Source organism: Gymnoscopelus microlampas, assembly GCF_963454915.1.
Source record: "Gymnoscopelus microlampas genome assembly, chromosome: 1".
NCBI lineage: Eukaryota > Metazoa > Chordata > Actinopteri > Myctophiformes > Myctophidae > Gymnoscopelus > Gymnoscopelus microlampas.
Window position 1 is genome coordinate 6,015,321 of NC_139962.1, and position 23,018 is coordinate 6,038,338.

Consider the following 23,018-nt stretch of genomic DNA (forward strand, 5'->3'; position numbering starts at 1 on the left):
AGCTTTGGTAAGAGGAGTAAATGGTTGCTTTTGTTCGATACGTGAGATAGACGCACTCTCACGGGTACGCACGTGCATGTTCATGCATGTGCGAGCATGCATGTACCTCCAGTACACCCCTGGGGTAAAATAGTCCATTATGGTTCCTAACTATCAATCATTTTGCTGGGGACCCCCTGGAACCCCCCCATATTCTGGGACTGAGCATGAGAGAAAATATCAGACTTAGAAGCAACAACAACAACAAAAAACGCATCGCAACGCAGATTAAATGTAGATCGGCAAAAAAAAAAAATTAAGTAGAGAGGGGGGGGGGGCAGGAAGGAAGCAGTCCTGGTATAGAGGCCAGGGGGGATTCCTCGGCTGACTAAGTATATAGGGGTTTAAAGTGTAAGAGGCAAATCAATTAATCTTGCTTAGCCTCTCTTCCAGAAGTTCACTGCCTCCCCTGTGTGTGAGTTCATTGACTGTCCGCTGGGTGCGTTCGTTCAGAGTATTAATTAATCAGCCACTGATTAAAGGCTGATAACGAATGAGCGCGGCTGACTGTGATCGATTGGCTCTGCTTTAATCTGGATGCTATTCCTGCATCATGGGTCAAGTGTTTGAAATGCACCGGTCCACTACTACGCATTAAGGGCACGTTTCATGGGTCAAGTCTTTGGAAAAGCACCGGTCCACTACTACACATGTGTATGCGGAGACGACAAACAGGAAACGTGCCCTTATTGTACAATAAGGGCACGTTTCCTGTTTGTTGTCTCCGCCAGGCCGAAAGGCATGGCGAGAGAGTATGTTTTGCCCCCTGTCTGTATGTACGTCCGTCCGTCCGTGTGTCCGTCCGTCCGTCTGTGACCAGCTAATCTCCGGCACCGTTGGCTTGATCGCAGCGAAACAGTGCACACACACTCCCTGGATGCCAATTCAGAACCTCTGCCCCAAATATTTCTCATGGGCCTTTTATAGCGCCACCAGGAGGCCGATTTGTGCAAAACATTTTTTTTTTACAGTACTCCTACAGATTTTGGCAAATCGGTACACAGTATCTATAGTCATTAAACGAAACGGGTCTTTCACATTTTTCATATTCCATCCTGATTGGCTAAAAATGTCTTCCAAAGTTTGCAGGAGTGCTCCGTTTTGAACAAAATGCCTCAAATCATGAACACAGCATGCAATTTCTGTGAAATTAAGCACGCACATTCCCATTAGGCCGAGGAATAAATGGCATTTGAAAATGTTCAAATCAGCCTCATGGTGGCGCTATAACAGGCCGATTTGTGTTTTTACCTATAACTGCACCGATCTGTGTAAAACTTTGTATGCGCACTCCTTAGAGGTCAAGGAAAAACCTTTGCCCTGCATTTTTCTGCCTTTTATAGCCCCACCAGGAGGCCGACTTATGTAAAACACATTTTTTTATACTACTCCTTCCCATTTTATCAAAATTTCACGCAAATCGGTACACATGATCTCTATACTCATGTGATGAAGACGGATGTGTTTGATTTTTCATATTCCATCCTGATTAGCTAAGATTGACATCTAAAGTTTGCATTAGTGGCATGTTTTGAACAAAATTCCGCAAATCATGAACGCACCGTCCGATTGCGGTCAAACTGTCCACGCACACTCACACTATGTTGAGGAACAAATGCCACCCTTTTAAGAGGAGGCCACAATAACCTACCTGACCTGGCGGAGACCTGTGCTCCGAGGAGCACTTTTTCTAGTTCACCTCTGTTTCCTGTACTGTTTGTTCTCCTCTGCACGGATGGCTGACATGAGCACTTTAAACCTATATGCATCGGCTATTAGCTGATCTACAAGCTCACAACGCGTTGCAATGCGACGCGTTGTGAGCTTGTAGATTTGTTATATAAAAAAATAATTGCAATAGTGAAATGTGGAATATTTTTGGACAACATTTTAACAACACTTATCTTGTATGGGGGGTCCCTGGCACAAAATAATTTCAGATCGGGGGTTCCGCACACAAATACATATTAATTTGGGGATCCTTGGCATGGAAATGTTTTTCAAATTGCAAATTTCAATACAGCAATGCATTGATATATAAAATAAATGTTTTATTTTTGAACACTTGAGTACTTACTTTAGTATATCATCTCTGTCGGTGGAAACCTACTTTTCAGGATTAAAATTCAAAAGCATCAAAAGTAGCAGATCTACAAGCTTGTCCACCACTGTGTACGATAACCGGAATCCTCGCCCCAAAACCATCCTCGCCCCCATTTTGTTTGTGGACCAGCGGTTCTTGTATTTTTGTATTTGTTTTACTAAGGATACATTTAGGAATAAGCTTAGGTTTAGGCATAGTTTACTGAGGTTACGTTTAGGAATAAGGTTAGGTTTAGGCATAGTTTACTGAGGTTACGTTTAGGAATAAGGTTAGGTTTAGGCATAGTTTTACTGAGGTTACGTTTAGGAATAAGGTTAGGTTTAGGCATAAGTTTAGTTTTAGGCATAGTTTACTGAGGTTATAACGCAGGTGAATTCCACCGGATTTGTCTCGGGGGCGACTGTGTTTTGGGGAGAGCGTTTTGGTATTCCTGTGTACTACACATTTGGGCAACACTTCCTGTACTGTTTGTGCACCTGTTTGTGCACGGAATCCCTGCGGTTGGCAGGCGGCGGTGCGTGATTGTAACCCTACGCCACCCCAAATACAGTCTGAGCCAAGGCAAGTAATAAAAGAAAATATCATTTTGAAAGGGAATTGGCTTTGAGCAGCATGGGGATAAGGATTTTCTGGTGAGATTGTAATCAGGAACTCCTGGCTGATAAGAGTGGCTGGGTGAAGGATTTGCTGGTGACCACTTCAAAGTCTTCTTTGAAATTGCTCGTGGAACCTATGCTTGTAGCAAAGATTTAAAGGAGTACAGTGCTGAGTACTTCACCCCCAAAATGACTTTTCCTCTCTCTATAAATCACTCACCTCGATGAGGCCTTGAATTTGTGCCTCAAGGGATTCTTTTTTGTGTGACACGTTTCCCTCGCGGTGAAGGAAGAGTCCAAATACAGAGAAGAGAATATCGGCTCGGGTGGAACACTGTCAAACACTCCGACACTGTCAAAAATAGCAAAAGTAGCAGAAGATCGAAGTGTGGATCTGCTACTTTTGATGCTTTTGTGTGACACTGTAGTGTGATCAAGCAGGGCCTTAATTTACGGAAAAAAAGACAGAAAGTTAGAATATGGAGATCAGAGGTTTCTTTTTTTTTATTTGTAGCCAATTATTTTTTACCCCTTTTCCTCCCCAATTTAGTCGTTATGCCAATTAATTCCTCCCCACACACACATGTCTGCGTTGTCACTGCTGTCATATCCTTCTGACTCACCTGCCAGTGAGGAGCCCCCACCAGGAGGACGTAGAGCCTTCGTCCTACTCCTCCCGCCACACACATCCGCCCAGCCTGTAGGAGTACGTGCAATTACCGAATTACCCCAACACGGGCCAGTTGTGTTTCGTGTAGACCAGTGGTGGAAAGTAACTAAGTATATTTACTTAAGTACTGTACTTAAGTACAAGGTATTGAGGTATTTGTACTTTACTCGAGTATTTCCAATTTCCAATACTTTTACTTCTACTCCACTACATCTCAGAGGCAAATATTGTACTTTTACTCCACTACAATTACTTGAAAACTTTAGTTACTAGTTACTTTTCAGATATAAATTATGATATAATGAAACACACATGAACCACTTTAAACCTATTTCAAAACTAGGCTATTTGAAAATAGCCGATCTACAAGCTCTCAACGCGTCGCATCGCGACGCGTTGAGAGCTTATAGATCGGCTATTTTCAAATATATAGTACTTTTACTTTTGGTACTTTAAGTACATTTTGATACCAATACTTTTGTACTTTTACTCAAGTCAATTTTGAATTCTGGACTTTTACTTGTAACAGAGTATTTTTATATTGCAGTATTGGTACTTTTACTTAAGTAAAGAATTTGAGTACTTTTTCCACCACTGGTGTAGACTCCGACAAAGCCGGATGCATCACGGTGGATTCGAACCCACAACCTCCGTGGTGGAGGTGGTGGGCAGTGACTTTACCACTGCGCCACCCGAGCGCGAGATAAGAGGTTTCTGCCTGACAACAACAGAATAGTAAAGTAGTAAAGGAAGTTCTTTTGAATACATACTTAGTAGGACAGGTGCGTCTAGAGGTGATATCTGATGACTGATGGCTGAGGTCAAGTTGAACCAAAATGTTGTTCTCTTCAGTAAACTCTGCTGTATACGTGAAGGCAGTGTGCAGGATTTATCTTCTCTTCCAGAATAATGCTGCTGTGTTTTGTGAAGTAATGAGGACACAGGACTGCATTCAGGACACTTGAATTATACTCCTGAGAGAGAGAGAGAGAGAGTTGCTTTGGAGTTTGTAAACGCATCTTTGATATAGATTTGCTGTTTTCTAATCTTGGGACCCGACCCTTGTTTTCTTTAATTCATCAAGTATTCTCTTGGTTTTTGGATTCTTCATTCAGCGTATAAACTAAAGGAACGCCACGCATACAAACATTCTCCCAGAACTCACAGACAAGGTGACTATAACCGATAAGAAATAAAGTAATTTCAGTGCCCATACCCTAGGCGGGGTTGGCGAAAGGGCCTTTCTGTGTGGAGTTTGCATGTTCTCCCCGTGTCTCCTAGGGTAGTTAATACCCTCACAAAAAACATGTAGTAATCCTGGTCACTATACTGCCTCCCCCTGGCCAGCCGGGGCGCCTGATGGAGGGGAAGGGAACTGGTTGGAATAACGTGTTCCTTCCACGTGTTACGTCCAACCAGGGAAACTCTCCTCCTGTCAGGTGACAAGAAGGTCAGTTGGCTCTCATGCATTGAAGGAGGCATGAGCTCGGCCCTGGCCTCCCTAGGTTGGCAGAGGGAAGGTATTGCCCAAGGATTACATAGACAATTGGCACTGGGTGTAAAAAATAGGGTTGCAAAATTGTGGGATAAAAAATTAGAAAGAAAGAAATAAAGTAATTTTAGGGCGTGAGCAATTCCTTTTAAATCTTACTTTTAGTTGCATGTGCAGTGTCACGCATCGTACATAGCCGATCTACAAGCTCATAATGCTTCACAGCATGACGTTGTGTGAGCTTGTAGATCGGATATTTTTGGTGCGCGACACCCGCCGTGGAATGAAGCCTAAACTCGGGCTGTATGGTGTGATTGATTGATTGATTGATTGATTGATTGATTGATTGACTGAATACTTTATTAGCAGTTTATCAGCAAAAAAATCACAGTAAAGTACAGGTCAATACAAGGTCTGCCAAGAAAGCCTATATGGCTTGTTTCCATTTTGTGCTCAATTCATCGAAAGATTTTATGACAGAAAAATACACAATACTATGCAAAACATCATATAAACAAAGACAAATATGTACAGTAAACAGTTGGGGGGGGGTGGGTAGGCATTGACTTTTTACAGGGGCCAGTTTCGAATTGCAGCCAGCTGTAAGTGCTCTTTTAGAGCGGTTTTGGAGGAGAGTAGGTTACGGTACCCTCCTTTACCACTGTTGGTAGGGTGTTCCACGTTTTTGTGGCATAGCATGATACATGTGATTGAACGGATCTGTGCAACGGAGCAGGATGTGAGGGTAGGGGAGACGGGAGATGGTTGTCACACGGTCTGGTTGTTGTCACAGTGTTTATTACAGTCAAACTAAAGGGCGCTGTTTCACCATGTTGATATCAGTCATGTTACATAACATCAGCATCATTTCTACCTGGGAATTTGTTTTAAAGGGGCCACACCATGAATTTCATTTTTTTTTTTTTTTGGGGGGGGGGGGGTATTTTTGGAGCTCCCCAGTGTCTCTTGTACTCCAAAAAATATTTTTTTTTAACATCCAGTCATTCATTCTCATTTCAGAGATTTTCAGAATGGGCGTGTCTGAACAGGCCATTTCAGAATGGCAAGGCAAGTGACATCACTTGCCTTGCCATTGCATTGATGATGGCCAGACACAATTGCTCAGTAGCTCCCCCCTGCCCAAAAGGACGTTTTGGTATTGCAGCTGAAAAAGCTTGGAATGACAGACGGTCAGATTGTGAGAAAAAATATCTGGATGTTTTTTAGGCTTACAACCTGTTTAAAAAGTATTAGGGGGCAATATTTATATATAATATATATTTTTTAAATTCATGGTGTGGCCCCTTTAAGACATCAAAGACATTGATGTGAGATGAGATTTTGTATTTTTTTTAGGTGTCGGACTAACTTTTTATTTTGGTGTTGGTTTTGTAATACAAGTTTGTAGGATATTAGACATTTAAAAACAAATCACTTATTAGAAAGAGGAAGCCAATAGCTTCATTTTTTCTGGGGCTGGTGATGTTACAACTAACTAAAACTAATGATGGTCTATAAAGGGCCTTGGGTATTGGGGATGGTGTTTCTAGTCATTTAAAAACGTATTGTGTGTCTCTAGCTTAAACCCTGTGCATTGTGACAAGCTACCCCGGTATGGGGTTGGTTGTCACAATGTGTCAAAGTGACTTTGATGGCTAATAACTTCCTAATTCTTCCTGATTCTGAAGTTATGCGGAAAAAGGTTACAGTATACCCATTTCAAGCCAAGACCTTAAGCTTCCTTCTAATGTAGAGGGTGATTATCATCAGATGTATTGTTGATGAGCAATTCAAGTCAGAGTAAAAAGTGTGACAACCATACCCGGTCTACCCTATGAACTGGATGGATGTAATGTGTGGAACGGACCCGGGCTGTGAGGGTGTATATATGATCAGGATGGATGGTTATCCACCTTTTTAACAATTGGAAAATAAATCAGGGAGATGAAGACTTGGCTTTGAGCCTCCGGTGGAAATGTCTCCCCGCTCCACATCAGATTGGATCACTTTTTATTACCGTCGCTGTCAGGCAGAAACCTTGTATCTCCACTTTTCAAAAAAAAAAAAAGTAATGTTCCACTTGAACCCCAGAGTCCATATTCTAGGGGGAACATTAGACAAAAATAGCCGATCTGCAAGCTCACAATGCGTCGATCTGCTGCTTAAGTCATTGGTTCTCAAAATGGGGTCCGGGGACCCCCAGGGGTCCTTGAGGGGGTTCCAGGGGGTCCCCAGCTAAATGTGTGAATATAGCATCACAATAATTTTAACCTTTTATACTTTTGCTATTCAAAAATAGCAGATATACAAGCTCATAGCGCGGCACCGAGTGCCGCGCTATGAGCTTGTAGATCTGCTATTATTGAAAAATCTTGAAGATTCGTGCAAATCTTTGAATATATTTATTTTAAAGGAAACATTTTAACTCAAATCTTTGCTTCTGGGAGTCCCTGGCACAACATATTTTCAGATGGGGGTCCGCGGCCAAATATATATCAATTTAGGGGTCCCTGGCATGAAAACGTTTGAGAAGCACTGGCTTAAGTGACTAAATAATGTCTACATAGGATCCATCGGAACACAGCTAGGTTCGTTTTTTCAATTTCCTGAAAAATAATGTTTTTTTGGACATAAGAGCTTTCCACCCAGCAGAGACTATTAATGGTTTTCAGCGCTGATGCCATCTTCCTCTTTCATTGGTGACAGAGTGGATAATGTAGTGTAAAGTGCAATGAGGGGGCGGCCACGCTTTCTGTCATCTCCTTCTACAATCTCTTCCCTGTGTTCCTTGGAAATACAACCTCTCACCATCCAGCTTTTACAAATGCAGTGATGGAAGTAGTACATTTTTTTTACTTAAGTAAAAGTATCCAATACCCTTTGTCTGTTACAAGTACAAGTTCGGGTATTTAAAATGTACTTGAGTAAAAGACCAAAAGTATTGGCATCAAAATGTACTTAGAAGTACCAACAGTAAAAAGTACTCAATATGCAGAATGTCCCATACACGTTTTCAAAATGTTAAAAAATAAAATCTTTTGAAAATAGCAGATCTACAAGCTCACAACGCGTCGCAAAGCGAAGCGGTGTGAGCTTGTAGATCTGCCATTTTCAAATAGCCAAAGTATAGGGATGTTGTTAATGCATGCATGTTTTATACTAATAATCTGAATCTACAAAGTAACTAGTCACTAAAAGTTTCAAATAACTGTAGTGGAGTAAAAGTACAATATTTGCGTCTGAGATAATAGTGGAGTGGAAGTAAAAGTATTGAAAATACTCCAGTTAAGAAAAACATCCTCAGAGTTTTACTTAAGTACAGTACTTGAGTAAATGTACTTAGTTACCTTTACACCACTGTCTCTTTGTGTAATCTCTTCCCTGTGTTCCTTGGAAATACAACCTCTCTCTCCAGCTTTTACAAATGCATGCTACAGTGTTCTGACGTGATGTACAATAGTTCAGGGTTATGTACTTACATAGAGCCATGTGTAAGACCATGGATTTCCATAGAACATTTAATGTTGAACAAAGTGTGGTACAATGAAGGCAATTCAAAACCCAAGTAGTAAAACACTTAAGCCTCCAGATACTTTGTCGAGCAACGAATAGGGAAAATAGCAGATACAAGCTTACAAAGTATCTCAAGGTGACCCATTGTGAGCCTGAGAAGATTTTTAATATTGGAAATGTATTAAAAAAAATGGACAAGTGGTTAAAAATAAATTGCATAAAATAGATATTTAAAGTAAAAACACAAAACATTAAAACACCATAAGTGTTTCTGGGGGGAAAAAAACATATGTCTCAACCCATTAAGACCTGAAGCCAATTCTACAAGTACAAATGTCTTCTAAATCCCAACGGTATTCTGAAAAAACGTATGTTTCTATATCAGTGGTGCTCAAACTTTTTCATGTCAAGGACCCCCAAAATGTATATGTATTTGGCCGCCGACCCCCATCTCAAAATATGTTGTTCCAGGGACCCCCAGAAGTTGTAACAGTGTTAAAAATGTTCTCTTAAAAAATATATATTCAAAGATTTGCACAAATTTTCACTATTTAAAAAAAAAATAGCAGATCTACAAGCTCATAGCAATGAGCTTGTATGTCTGCTATTTTTGAATAGCCAAAAGTGTAAAATAATGCTTTTTTCGCTCAAATGAAAAAGTGACACAGACACAAGTCGGCAGTAGATGGCCCAAAACGTCAACTTTAATTGGAAGCTTGGCCTGTATAGAGACATTATTATAAACCACAGTTAGCATGCCCTTCATTTGTTTCTGAATATTCTCCCGGACCTCTTGTTATGCTGTTTACTTACATTCCCGGCGACGTTCTCCACTTTATCTCTCCGTGCGATCGATACTTTACTCTCTCTCTCTCTCTCTCTCTCTCTCTCTCTCTCTCTCTCTCTCTCTCTCTCTCTCTCTCTCTCCATTTAGTCTTTCCTCCATCCATTCATCGTCTGGTGTCTGTCTCCTCTCTTCTTCTTCTTCTCTTGTATCCCTCCATATAAATAATTGATAGCCCTGTCTCTGACCGGCCCGGGTGTAGTTAATCCGTTCAGTCCGGGAACACGTCGGTGTCATTTTTTAGATTTCTTTGGGCTCTTCAAACAATAGCAGACATACAAGCTCAGAGCGCGGCACCGATCGGTGCCGCGCTCTGAGCTTGTAGATCTGCTATTTTTTGAAAAATCGTGAAAAATTGTGCAATTTGGCCGATTCTACAAATGTCTTTTCTAAAAACTTTTCTTTTTCTTAAACTTATGTTGCTATACATGTCAGTGGTTCACATACGTTTTCATGTTTTCATGCCATTTCACCCCCAAAAGGATATGTATTTGGCCGTAGACCCCCATCTCAAAATATGTTGTTCCGGCGACCCCCCATAAGCAAAGATTTGAGTAAAAAATGTTTGCTTAAAAAATTACATATATTCAAAGATTTGCACACATTTTCAGGAATTTTCAAAAATAGCAGATCTACAATCTCATAGCGCGGCACTCGGTGCCGCGCTATGAGCTTGTAGATCTGCTATTTTTGAATAGCGCAAAGTATAAAATGATGGTTACAGCTGTGTATCCCGGTCTGAATGGGTTAAAGGGTGACTTAAGTCCCGGGGATAACATCAATACAAGGCTAAAAGTATAGCCGTCAGCCTTACTGCCTTCACACCATTCTCTCCCTTATTATTAATGAGCACACTTAGTTTGGAATGACTTTCTGTTTCTCCAGGACTGGAGGAAGAAACTTTACTCCATCTCTACATGTATATGTATAGAGTCTGTTCTAAACATTACATTATTAACCCTTTAAGACCGGGAACGCATCTGTGTCATTTTAAGATTTCTTTGGCTATATAAAAATAGCAGATCTACAAGCTCATAGCGCGGCACCGAGTGCCGCGCTATGAGCTTGTAGATCTGCTATTTATTTATTTTTAATTGTGAAAATGTGTGCAAATCTTTAGGTTGAATATATATATACTTTTTTAAAGCGAAAGTTTTTAACTCAAATCTTTTTACAAATTCACTAAAAAAAAAAAAAAAAATCAAAATTTTACAATGTCTTGTAAATCCTAACAGTTTTGTTTTCCTAAAGTTTTTTTTCATATTTTTTTTTACTTATGTTGCTCATTATTATTACCAATGGTTTTCAAACTTTTTGTGTCAAGGACCCCCAAAATAATATGTATTTGTCCGCGATGGGAGGGGGGTCCCCTCCCATCTATCTAAAAATATTTTGTATCCAGGTTGTTTTCTAAAAAATAGCAGATATACAACTGTGCCGCGCACAGATATACAAGCAGAGCTTTGTATATCTGCTATTTTTGCATAGCCAAAGAAATCTTAAAATGACACACATGCGTTTCCTTCCCGGCCTTCAAGGGTTAACGGGAGATAGACTTTTGCGTAGCGTCGCCGTCGGGCGGCAAACCTAATCAAAGGTGTAAAGTAACTAAGTACATGTACTTACTTACTGGAGTATTTCCTATTTTCAGTACTACTACTTCTACTCCACTACAATTATTTGAAAATTTGAGTTTACTAGTTACTTTGTAGATTTTGATTATTATTACAAAACATACATTAACCACTTCAGCCCTAAATACATTTCGGACATTTGAAAATAGCCGATCCACAAGCTCACAATGCGTCGCATGGCGCCGCGTTGTGAGCTTGTTGATCGGCTGTTTCAGCAAGCTTTCAGCAAGCTCATAGCGCGGCACTGAGTGCCGCGCTACGAGCTTGTAGATCTGCTATCTTTGAAAAATCGTGAAAATGTGTGCAAATCTTTGAATATACATATTTTCAAAGCGAACATTTTTAACTCAAATCTTTGCTTCTGGGGGGTCCCTGGAACAACACATTTTGATGGGGGTCCGCGGCCAAATACATATCATTTTGGGGGTCCTTGACATGAAAAAGATTGAGCACCACTGATATAGAAACATACGTTTTTCAGAAAACTGTTGAGATTTAGGAGACATGTAGAATCGGCTTCAGGTCTCAATGGGTGAATCTTTACTTTACTTTATTTATTTATTTCCTTGACAGTGCAATATTACTGAACAGCAGTGACAACGCACACAATTTGTGTGGGGAGGAATTAATTGGTATAACGAAAAATTTGGGAGGAAAAATGGGGTAAAAAAAAAAAGGATAAATTTTTGCAAATAGCAGATCTACAACCTCGCGACATGTGCCGTTGCGATGCATCGTAGGCTTGTAGATCTGCTATTCTTGCTACTTTTGCACTGTAGACTGTCGTACAAACAAAGTATGAGGTGGAACATTCACTTGTGAAAAAAGATGACATTTGGCGTCTTGGAGATACAAGGTTTCTGCTCAACATAGTGACAATAAATAATATCTTGCATAGCGGTAACAATCCCATTGCTTACAGCACCGTTTCAGCTCAAAATGAAAGATCCGCTGAAATCTAACACTGGCTCTGGAAGAATATTACAAGACTTTATCCTGCATTTGTGTGACTGTGAGTTATGTTGTTGTGTTTTTATTTGAATTATGCCTCTTCAAATTACCCAAATGATTCACCACCGGCTGTTGAAACACAGACATAGAGTCCACACAGTGGATGAGGCTGCCAGGGGTAATTTGTTGAATTAACACCAAGGTGATGTTTTGAGCGTCTATCGTCATCTGAAGGAACAGCCAGACGCACGAAAACATCTCGTCAGTGTTAATACGTTAAAATACCCGTGAAGCATGATTCAGCGTGCCAGGCTCTTATATTCTATTTTAACCCATTAAGACCCGGAACGCATCTGTGTGTCATTTTTAGATTTCCTTTGGAAAATAGCAGGTATACAAGCTCATAGCGCGCCACCGAGTGCGGCGCTGTGAGCTTGTAGATCTGCTATTTTTTTGAAAAATCTTGAAAATGCGTGCAAATCTTTGAATATATGCATTTCTTAAAGCAAAGAAACTGTTAAAACCTATGTTGCTATAATATCATACTGTATATAATATAACTATTTCATGTCAAGGACAACCCAAAATGATATGTATTTGGCCGCGGACCCCCCCATCTCAAAATATTTTGTTCCAGGGACCCCCCAGAAGCAAAGATTTGAGTAAAAAAATTATATATTCAAAGATTTGCACATCGTCACCTTGCTAAACTAATGACCTAAGTCATTTTTTGAGGAAAATTATATTTTTGCCTAAGTCAGCTCCTCATGACACTGGCCACCTCGCCCATCTTCTAATTAAAAAGGATCATGCTGTTCACTCCCCTTTTAGTATAATGGCCTAACTCCCTAGTGTGACTTAGGCCAAAATAGGCCTTTTTTTGGCCTAAGTCACATGGTTTTGTGACTTAAGCCAAATTATTTACTGATTTAGGCCATTTTGTATTTTTTTGTTTTGCTTTTTTTTTTGTCCTAAGTCAGATTTAATCCTATTTAAACCTATTTAAATCTCTTATGTTACATAACTGACAGACAGTGTTATTTCTATTTAAATAGTCATAATTTGTTATAAACATTTTTGGTGAAATGATTAAGAAATGTCATATAGTTTTGTTTTGGATCCGTTTTTTATTTTTCCTGAAAAACTTAAAAAAACGACTTAGGCCATTAGTTTAGCAAGGCGACGACATATTTTCATGATTTAGAAAAAATAAATAGCAGATCTACAAGCTCATAGCGAGGCACTCGGTGCCGCGCTATGAGCTTGTATATCTGCTATTTTTGAATAGCCAAAGAAATCTTAAAGTGACACAGATGCGTTCCCGGTCTAAATGGGTTAAAATGTTCTTCTCTTCAGAATCTTCAGGTAGTTTATCGCTTGTTCGTGCCTTTGGAAACTTTCTGAATGTTCCGGCCGTTGAGCCATCGCTGAAAGCGTAATCATGTTTCATTAACTATAATGACAATACAATGACGGGGGTCAGGAGAGAAATAATGGAACCATTATTTATAACACTGCGATATTCACTTCTCTATGCAATACCTCTCTCATACGCAGTGAATCAGTTCCAAAAGTTTCTTTCAAAGTTTTTTTTTAAAAAGGGCACATAATGTGAGCAATGGTGGAAAGTAACTAAGTACATTCATTCAAGTACTGCACTTAAGTACATATTTTAGGTATTTTTTTTTACTTTACTGGAGTATTTCAGTAAAGTGCTTTTACTTCTATTTTACTACATCTCAGAGGCAAATATTGTACTCTTACTCCGCTATAATTATTTGAAACTTTAGATTATTACAAAACATACATTAACTACTTCAGTTCTTCAGCTATTCAAAAAAATAGACGGTTTTGGCTCTATAGGTACAGACTGAGAAGATGTTCTGAATTCAAGGTTGTGTTGAATAATGAACAGTCAAGTATTTGGGTTGTAATTTGGACAGCAACCTGGATGGTAGAAATATGGCCATGAAAGATTTATAGCAAGAACCTCTTTTTTTTCTTCTTTTTTTTTGGCTTTGTTGTTGTTTTTAACCTTGCTCGATGCAGCACTTTGAAACTTTGTTTGGAAAGGTGCTATATTAATAAAATTCATTATCATTCGATTTTTAGACGGGGCCACTATGGTACTTGTAGTTAACTGTTTGATTTTAAGCCACTTAAATGTTTGCGTGCACTACATGGTTTGAGAGTTTCACTAAACTCATCAAAGGTACTGTAGACTTCAAACAGCCCAGAATATACAGAGTAATCCTAGGTTTGGGCCATCGATCAGACCCATATTGACCAGACCATTTGATAGATCACCTGGCCTCCAGTTGAATGGCCACTCAGGCTGATCACGGTGCATTTTTAAGGTATTTGTACAAACTCCTGAGCAGTGCTGATTTTGACAGCAAACTTTGATTTAGTTTTAGTCTTTTGAATAAAATTCCATTTAGTTTTAGTCATATTTTAGTCATCTGAAATGCTTTCGTTTTTTGTCTAGTTTTAGTCGACTAAATCTACAGTTGATTTAGTCGACTAAAATGTATTTTGGCGGTGCCTTGATGGCGTCGTAATGGCTGATTGTACACTTGGTTGAATGCTGAAAATAGCCGATCTAAAAGCTCTAAGAGCTTGTAGATCTGCTATTTTCAGAGCGCAACACCCGAGCACAACCAACCATAAAATTGTCTTTTAGTATTACTGGATGGATCTCTTCTCCACTATAGTCCTTCCATAACATATTAGTCTAGTTTTTATTTGTTGACATATATATTTAGTCATAGTTTTAGTCATCATAGCTTAGTTTTTATTTAGTTTTTGTCAGTGAAAAAAGGTAGTCGACCAACATTTTTCGTCATAGTTTTAGTCGACAAAATCAACACTGCTCCTGGGGCAAAAGTTCGTACATTGTGGTTTCCCAGATTGTTGGGTTTACCCCTGGGGGCACCACCTCCTTTTTGTGTAGAAACAGGAACTCGATTTGGCTCCTCCCCTTTCTTAGTCCACTTCCTCCCGGGTTTCATTGATTGATTGAATACTTTATTAACAGACACAAGCACAGGGAAGTACAGTTCCATACAAGGTCTGTTGAGAGGATTTTAAACCCTAGAAAGCACTACTATGGCTTGTTTCCAATGATGCTGTGTTTATTCCTACTAACAACAACACTACATGTTTAAGGCAGTGGTGCTGACAGATTCTGCTGTTAGCACGATCTGTCTTGAGAGATTAGCCTTGGACCAATCAGAGTCTCTGGACTTGTTTGAATTATCATCTCTGTGGGTGTGGATACCTCATTATGTCCAAAGCTGTTACTTTTCAGGATTTCAAATTCAACAACAGTAAAAGTAGCAGATCTACAAGCTCTAAACGTATCGCTTCACGCCACGTTTCAAGCTTGTAAATCTGCTACGTTTGATGCTGTAGTGTATGATCAAGTATGCCATTAACCCATTAAGCCCAGTCATTTTAGATTTCTTTGGCTATTCAAAAATAGCAGATATCCAAGCTCATAGCGCGGCACCGAGTGCCGCGCTATGAGCTCGTAGATCTGCTATTTTTGAAAAATCATGAAAAAACACATTTTTCAAAAAACTGTTAGGATTTAGAAAACATTTTCAAGAATCGCCTCAGGTCTTAATGGGTTAATTTATGAAGAAAAAAATACACAAAACGTTTGAATATGGAGATAAGAGGTTTCTGCCCGACAGCAACGATATAGGGATGAATCGTCAGGTTAAGAATTCAGAATGTCAACAAAAGGCTCTGGAGTCTAAAACACATATTGATAGTTAAGAAGCAGAGGAGAAAAGGGCAAAATAACCCGGGGCAATGTGGGGCAGGTTATCAAGGCCACTGCTGTGGCCTCAGGGCAGATAATCTTTTTGTGGGGCAGGAGGCCAAAGCGAGGGGCCACGGTGGCCCTTCATGGCCTTCATGGCATCCATGAATTTCCTGTCCTGTTATTGCCTCTCTTATCCGGGGCTTATTCCTGTGACAGCCCAGACTTTTAGGGTCACAAAGTTCTGCACTTAGCACATTCACTGCCAGGTGTTATTTAATGAATTCATCCGCTGCTGCCAGCATTTATTATACCGTGTTTTGACGATCTTTGGAGAGCCGCAGAAGCCACCATGTGCGCGTGGATGTAAACAAAGAGTGTCTGGGGGGGTGGGGGAGGGTCTCGTCCATCCACTGGAACAATTCATTTTGACCACGATCGGCCATTTTGTTGCTATTGGCCGTTGAAAATGGCTCGTTTTCACCTACAAAAAAAAAATCACACCCTGTGTGAAGGTAGCGGCGCCTTTGATACATTTTGTCATCGATATGTGTTTATAATGTGTTTATAGCTATGTGTCACGTGAAGCTTGACCAATCACTTTGTTGACGGGTCTGACCAATCACTTTGTTGACGGGTCTGACCAATCAGAGCGTTGACGGGTCTGACCAATCAGAGCGTTGACGGGTCTGACCAATCAGAGCGTTGATGGGTCCGACCAATCAGAGCGTTGACGGTGAACACGGACAAAGTCAGGTATAGAGCAGGACCCGCTCTGAGCGGCTAGCGCCGCTAAAAATCAGAGGTAGAAGCAATTTTGGTGTTTTTCTACAAATCCTAATATAGGAGTGTGGACGGAAGGGACGTTTTTCGGGATGACGTCATACCATTCCTTCTATCAGCGTCGAGGGATCATTCCTGAGTTGCGTTAGAGCGCCCTCTTGTGGATGTTTTTCTTTTTTTTTAAAGACAGAGATCTCCTTCTCTGGCGGTGAATGGTTGGATTTGAAATGAGGGAGATCTTCGTTCCATGACAGGGAATGTGTTAATATGGATGCTGGGGTTCAAATCTATTATGTGTGTCATCATGGAGGAACTCTAATCATGATATAATGTGTGTGTGTGTGTGTGTGTTTCTTCAGATTGACTACTACGCCCAGAGGGATCTGAAACGGGGTCTGCAGCTGTTTGGCACCGAGGGCAACGTGGGTCTGACCAACGCCTGGATGATCGTCCAAACCGACGTAAGATTCCTTCTGTTGAAGAACCATGAACTATATAGAGCAGGGGTCTTCAACGTTTTCAGGCCAAGGACCCCCTAGTTGAGAAAGAGATGAAGCAGGGACCCCCTACTCTATATTGTATAAAATTGTGTTTCAGATAAACTTTTGCTGCTCTTTTTTCCCTCCCACACCTATAACTCTTTGCCAAAAATAGCCGATCTACAAGCTCACAACGCCTCGCAGCGTGAGGCGTTGTGAGCTTGTAGATCGTCTATTTTTGGCTAAAGTTCTCCTCAGAAATGGGATGCTATGGGTTCAAGTGGTTAATGTAAAAGAAAAAATCCTATCCCACAAAGATTTGGCGGACCCCCTGTAGTAACTCTGAGGACCCCCCAGGGGTCCCGGACCCCCTGTTGAAGACCCCTGCTATAGAGGAACAGTGTTAATAACTGTTTATTTCATCACATCCAGGTGTAGCATACTGTATACTGAATTGTTTAATTAACTTCACGGTAGGGAACATCTGTTAGTGGTGGTGGGGTGGGGTGGGGTGGGACATCAAACCACAAACCAAGCCTCACTTGACTGCAGTTTTAGATAAACCAAAGGTCTAATGGTTGAATTACGAAAACCTTCACTCCAATATACTAAACTGAGATTAAACAAATAATAAGAACCACCCACCCCTCCCCAATGACCCCTTTAAAAACGATTGCTTCCAACTCTTCTCTGAAAGCCCCCTTGAGGGGGGGTGGTACTGCCTCAGTTGAGAAACACAATAGTCTATATGCATACAAATGAATCAGAAATGATGCTGAGCACACATCTTTCTTATGAAAAGGAGACGTGATGTACACTGTGCAGGTGCGGTGGTGGATGCAGATTTTCATTCAGTGTGGGGTTTTTTTTGCAACAGAGATCATGCAGGGACAGTTATAATAGGCTGTGCACTGACTGACTCCACTAACAATGCCACAGCACATTAGTTGTGTTTACTTTTAAATTGGTGTATTCTGCTGAAGATCAGAGAAGAATTCACTACTGTGGCATTATAATAATGATGCATTTAGAATACTAGACCTGTGTGTCTGCCTGTCTGTCTGCCTGCCTGCCTGCCTGTCTGTCTGTCTGTCTGTCTGTCTGTCTGTCTGTCTGTCTGTCTGTCTGTCTGTCTGTCTGTCTGTCTGTCTGTCTGCCTGCCTGCCTGCCTGCCTGCCTGCCTGCCTGCCTGTCTGTCTGTCTGTCTGTCTGTCTGTCTGTCTGTCTGTCTGCCTGTCTGTCTGTCTGTCTGTCTGTCTGTCTGTCTGTCTGTCTGTCTGTCTGTCTGTCTGCCTGCCTGCCTGCCTGCCTGCCTGCCTGCCTGTCTGTCTGTCTGTCTGTCTGCCTGTCTGCCTGTCTGCCTGCCTGCCTGTCTGCCTGTCTGTCTGCCTGTCTGCCTGTCTGCCTGTCTGCCTGTCTTATCAGTATATGGTCTTATATGGGCATATGGGGGGCTGAGGGGGTGTTGGCAGTTCTGGAAAGTCCTTGTGCAGTGGTAAACATGTGTGGAGAATGTCTGAAGAGTGCAAACTGACTGTGGAAAGTGGACCGACTAAGTGATCAAATGGCAGGTGTGGAGAATTTGACGAATGTGTGTGCGACTGAATGAACATTTTTCATTCAGTCTCATTTGGGCCACGGCCCAGAGCCTTTTCTGCCGGTTCTGGACAACCGCCTGTCCGACCTACTCGACACCATGGCACTGCACTCCCTCGGGTCGTCTGTGTGGCGAATTTGAAGTCGGGCGGTTGGACGGTTCTCGAGATACGTGGATTATAGAGATTCGGTGCATTTATTGTAAGATTGCTGAAACTCCCAAGATGGACTTAGTGCAAGTGAAATGTTTGTGACCAGATTTGTCCCCACCTTTCATGGTGTATTGCGGAATTTTATGCATAGATTTATGTGTAGACTGATGGAGTCAGAGAATGTTTTAATAATAGGCCTTAACAACGACTGATACAAGGTATATTCCTCGTGCTTCTGGAAACACTGGAGGCAATGTTTAAGTTTGTAACTGATCTGGGCTTAATTGGAGTGAAAACAGTCTGGTACTTGAGGCTATCTCTGTGATGTTGTTATTATTTTGTATTTTTCTTGTTTTATATGGACCTATTGTGTCTCAAATGAAGTTTATCTATTCTAATTCTACTTTATTCCCCATTACATTTGCATGAAACAGAAAGTTATCTTTGGTTCAGTGCATCTTTTCCCTGCTGGTACAAATCCTTATGAATGAATGGACTAGACTGTTGCATTTATCGGAAATAAAACCTCTGGGCATGGCTATCTCTTGATGATGATGATGTCATTGACGGATGTCTGGCCTGTAGAACTCGTCTATTCGCTGTCTCCTCTCTCTCCTCCACTGGATCATGTGACACTTACCTTGTGGCCACCAGTGGTGGAAAAAGTACTTTTTTCTTTTTTACTTAAGTAAAAGTATCAATACTGCCATGTAGAAATTACAATTTCAAGTTACAATTAAAAATGTACTTGAGTAACTGAAAGCACCAAAAGTAAAAGAACTCATTATAAAGAATGTACCCTTTCACGTTTTCAAATGTATACATTTTTTTTTAAATAGCAGATCTACAAGCTCACAATGCGTCGCATCGCAACGCATTGTGAGCTTGTAGATCGGCTATTTTTAAATGGTCGAAATGTATATAGTGGTGAATGTGGGGTTTTGTAATAATAATCAAAATCTACAAAGTAACTAGTAACTAAAGTTTTCAAATAATTGTAGTAGAGTAAAAGTATAATATTTTGTGTAGTGGAGTAGAAGTAAAAATGCAGAACATTTGAAATACTCCAGTAAAGTAAAAAATACCTCAAAATTGTACTTAAGTACAGTACCTGAGTAAATGTACTCAAGTAAATCTTTGAAGTCCAAACATTTTTTTTTTTTAATTTCTCCCTCACTTGCGTATTTCTGTCTGCTTGTTAAAATCTTCCTTCACCTTCTGCACCTTTCTTTCTTCAACACCACTTTCAAAACGTTCTGGTGTTTTAGCCTCAATTAAAGCTGCAGTCCTTAACCTTTTCTTTTTAACCCCAGTATAGGGCTCAACAGTGAGACTCCAGAAGTGAACGACCCATTAATTTTCTCCGTAGAGAATCGTATTGTCAGCTATAATGTCATAACAATCCAATATAGATTTACCCCAAGGCAATCTTTATTTAAGGATTTTCTGAAATGTCTTAAGGAGTAACTTAATGGGAAGTTCTCTAAGCTCAAACAACGTGTCGCTCAGCAGCAGACATTTTGGAGCTCATACGGTGGACCAGGGTTCGATTCCCAGGGTAGCTCCTGAAAGTTACAGATACTTTAACTACACACCCTGAATAGCACTCACTGCCACATACACACAGTGATGTAAATAACTTGTGAACCCATCTAGTTAACCCATTAAGACCTAAGGCCGCGTCTAAAAAAAATCTAAATCCTAACAATTTTTCAGAAAAAAATATAAAAAAATAATTTTCACGATTTAAAAAAAATAGCAGATCTACAAGCTCATAGCGCGGCACTCGGTGCCGCGCTATGAGCTTGTATATCTGCTATTTTTGAATAGCCAAAGACATCTAAAGTGACACAGATGCGTTCCAGGTATCAATGGGTTAATAGCCAGCATGTTCATTATTTATATCCAACCTCGCAGACCTTGGTACTTCAAAGTAAATGAACCGTCTCCTGCTTTTAATTAAGACACATAGAAAAGGGAAGCTCACAAAAAAAACCTGTTTACACAGGGCATTAAAATGTGTATTACTTGCGTCTTTAATGCTGAGCGTAAACAGTCGTCTTTGAAGGGGTTGCAAACAAAATGAATGTTTTTCAGTCCACTAAGCCTTTAACCGACCAATAAGCACGGCTTAAAACATCCCCATTAGAGGAAAAACAACCTAAATTCCAGGTGTAATTAAAACGTCGTTCCATGTGCCATAAAGAACATGTCATAAAATGGCACAGAGTACATTAAATAAGCACATGTGAAATATTTCACAGTGGTGGAAAAAGTAGCCTACTCAAAGGTTTTACTTGAGTAAAAGTATCAATACTGCAATGTACAATTATAATATGTTACTGAAGTAAAAGTGCGTAATTCAAAATTTACTGGAGTAAAAGTACAAAGTATTGGTATCAAAATGTACTTAAAGTACCAAAAGTAGAAAGTAGTCATCATGCAGAATGTCCCATTTCACAAGTTTTTTCAAATGTACAAAATGTAGGAAAATCTTTTGAAAATAGCAGATCTACAAGCTCACAATGCGTTGAGTTGTGACACATTGGGGGCTTGTAGATCAGCTATTTAGAAGTAAGTAAAGTAAAAAAATACCTCAAAATTGTACTTAAGTACAGTACTTGAGTAAATGTACTTAGTTACTTTACACCACTGTTATCACACATTGAGTATGTTACAAAAATGTGACGGGTCGTAATCCTGAGCTAGTCCTCTCTCTCGGTTGTGATTGTTCAGCAGAGGAGAAAATCCTTCGTTGATTTATTTATTTGTTCATCTAAAATGTGCTAAAGCCACGGCAGCAATCCGGTAATACCAGGCTACAATTCACTTAAATGTCAGAGCTTAAGTCGGCGTGTAAATATGACACGAACGCATTCATGTGTAACTGAAATCGAACATCTGTCCCAGTCCACCTGGAGCTAAACAAATGTTGCTAATACTAAGCTAATGTCATTGCACTTGCTATCTGTTTGCATTCAATCGCGGAGATGTCTGTGCTCTACTTAGCGACGTGAGTCACGTTAATAGTACTGTAATTTTCGTGTCAAGTACATCCCAGAGAAACAATTACTAACCCACGTTATCGTGTCATAATGACTTGATTATTATAATTATTATTATTTGTCGAAACCTTTCAAAGATGTGTCAATAAGGTCTATACAGGCTCACGAGGTTCAGCTATCCCCCCTCCCCCACAAATTGAACCCTGACAGCGTAGGTTGTTTATAGTAAGGACATGTTTGAAGTCGTATAAACTGTTTTTGAGAGCATGGCAGTCACATTTTATTCCACATTGACCTTGTGGCGTCCCTGTTTTGGGCCAATTTTCGATCAATTTGTCAAACCTTCCCACTAAAAAATCTTCCCACCAAAAGATAAAAAAAGAAATAGCTGGACTGCAAGCTATTGACGATGTGTTGCGTTTTGAGCTTGTAGACCTGCTATTTGTTATTTTTTCACAAATTGAACCCTGATAACACGGGCTGTGTATGCCTGCAAATAAATATACAGTAAGGACATGTTTTGAAGTGCTATAAGCTATATTTGTGAGAGCGTGGCAGGCAGATTTCATAAGCTTACAGTAGTAAACGACGGCAGACCCGGCTGCACTGACAGGCCAGAGAGCTGAAATATTCCTGTGTGTTGTGGATTTGAGGTGAGAGGCAAAAACCCTAAAGTACACTTTTTTGTCAGAAATGTACTTTGTGTGAGAATACAAACGTGCCATAATCTGACGTGACTCTAATAAGCTGCAGAAGCGTGGCTCTGTAACCCATTCAATCCGGGAACGCGTCATGTCGTGTCATTTTTTAGATTTCTTTGGCTATTCAAAAATAGCAGATCTACAAGCTCATAGCGCTGCACCGAGTGCCACGCTATGAGCTTGTAGATCTGCTATTTTTTTTTAAATCGTGAACATTTTTGAAAATCTTTGAATATATATATTTTTAAAGCAAACATTTGTAACACAAATCTTTGCTTCTGGGGGGTCCCTGGAACAACATTTTTGAGATGGGGGTCTGCGGCCAAATACATTTCTAAAAATGATTTCTAAATCCTAACAGTACGTTTCTATATCAGTGGTGCTCCAACTTTTCCATGTCAAGGACCTCCCAAAATGATATGTATTTGGCCGCGGACCCCCACCTCAAAATATGTTGTTCCAGAGACCCCCCCCAGAAGCACAGATCGCAGTTAAAAATGTTCGCTTTAGAACAAGATTTGCACACATTTTCCACGATTTTCAAACAATTGCAGATCGACAAGCTCATAGCGTGGCACTCGGTGCTGCGCTATGAGCTTGTAGATCTGCTATTTTTGAATAGCCAAATAAATCTTAAAATGACACAGATGTGTTCCCGGTCTTGATGGATTAAGTAGAGCTGCTGAACGC

General features: G+C 40.3%; 1 protein-coding gene across 1 annotated transcript in view; it reads left to right on the forward strand.

Moving 5' to 3' along the window:
* The window catches only part of tspan4a (tetraspanin 4a), a gene marked incomplete at its 5' end in the record, with an annotated part of 357,455 nt that overhangs the window by 307,614 nt on the left and 26,823 nt on the right, over positions 1–23,018 (forward strand). Inside the window, one exon of the mRNA XM_084059289.1 lies at positions 16,755–16,856. Within this exon, the coding sequence (XP_083915415.1) occupies positions 16,755–16,856 (102 nt within the window). The remainder of the gene's footprint in view (positions 1–16,754; positions 16,857–23,018) is intronic.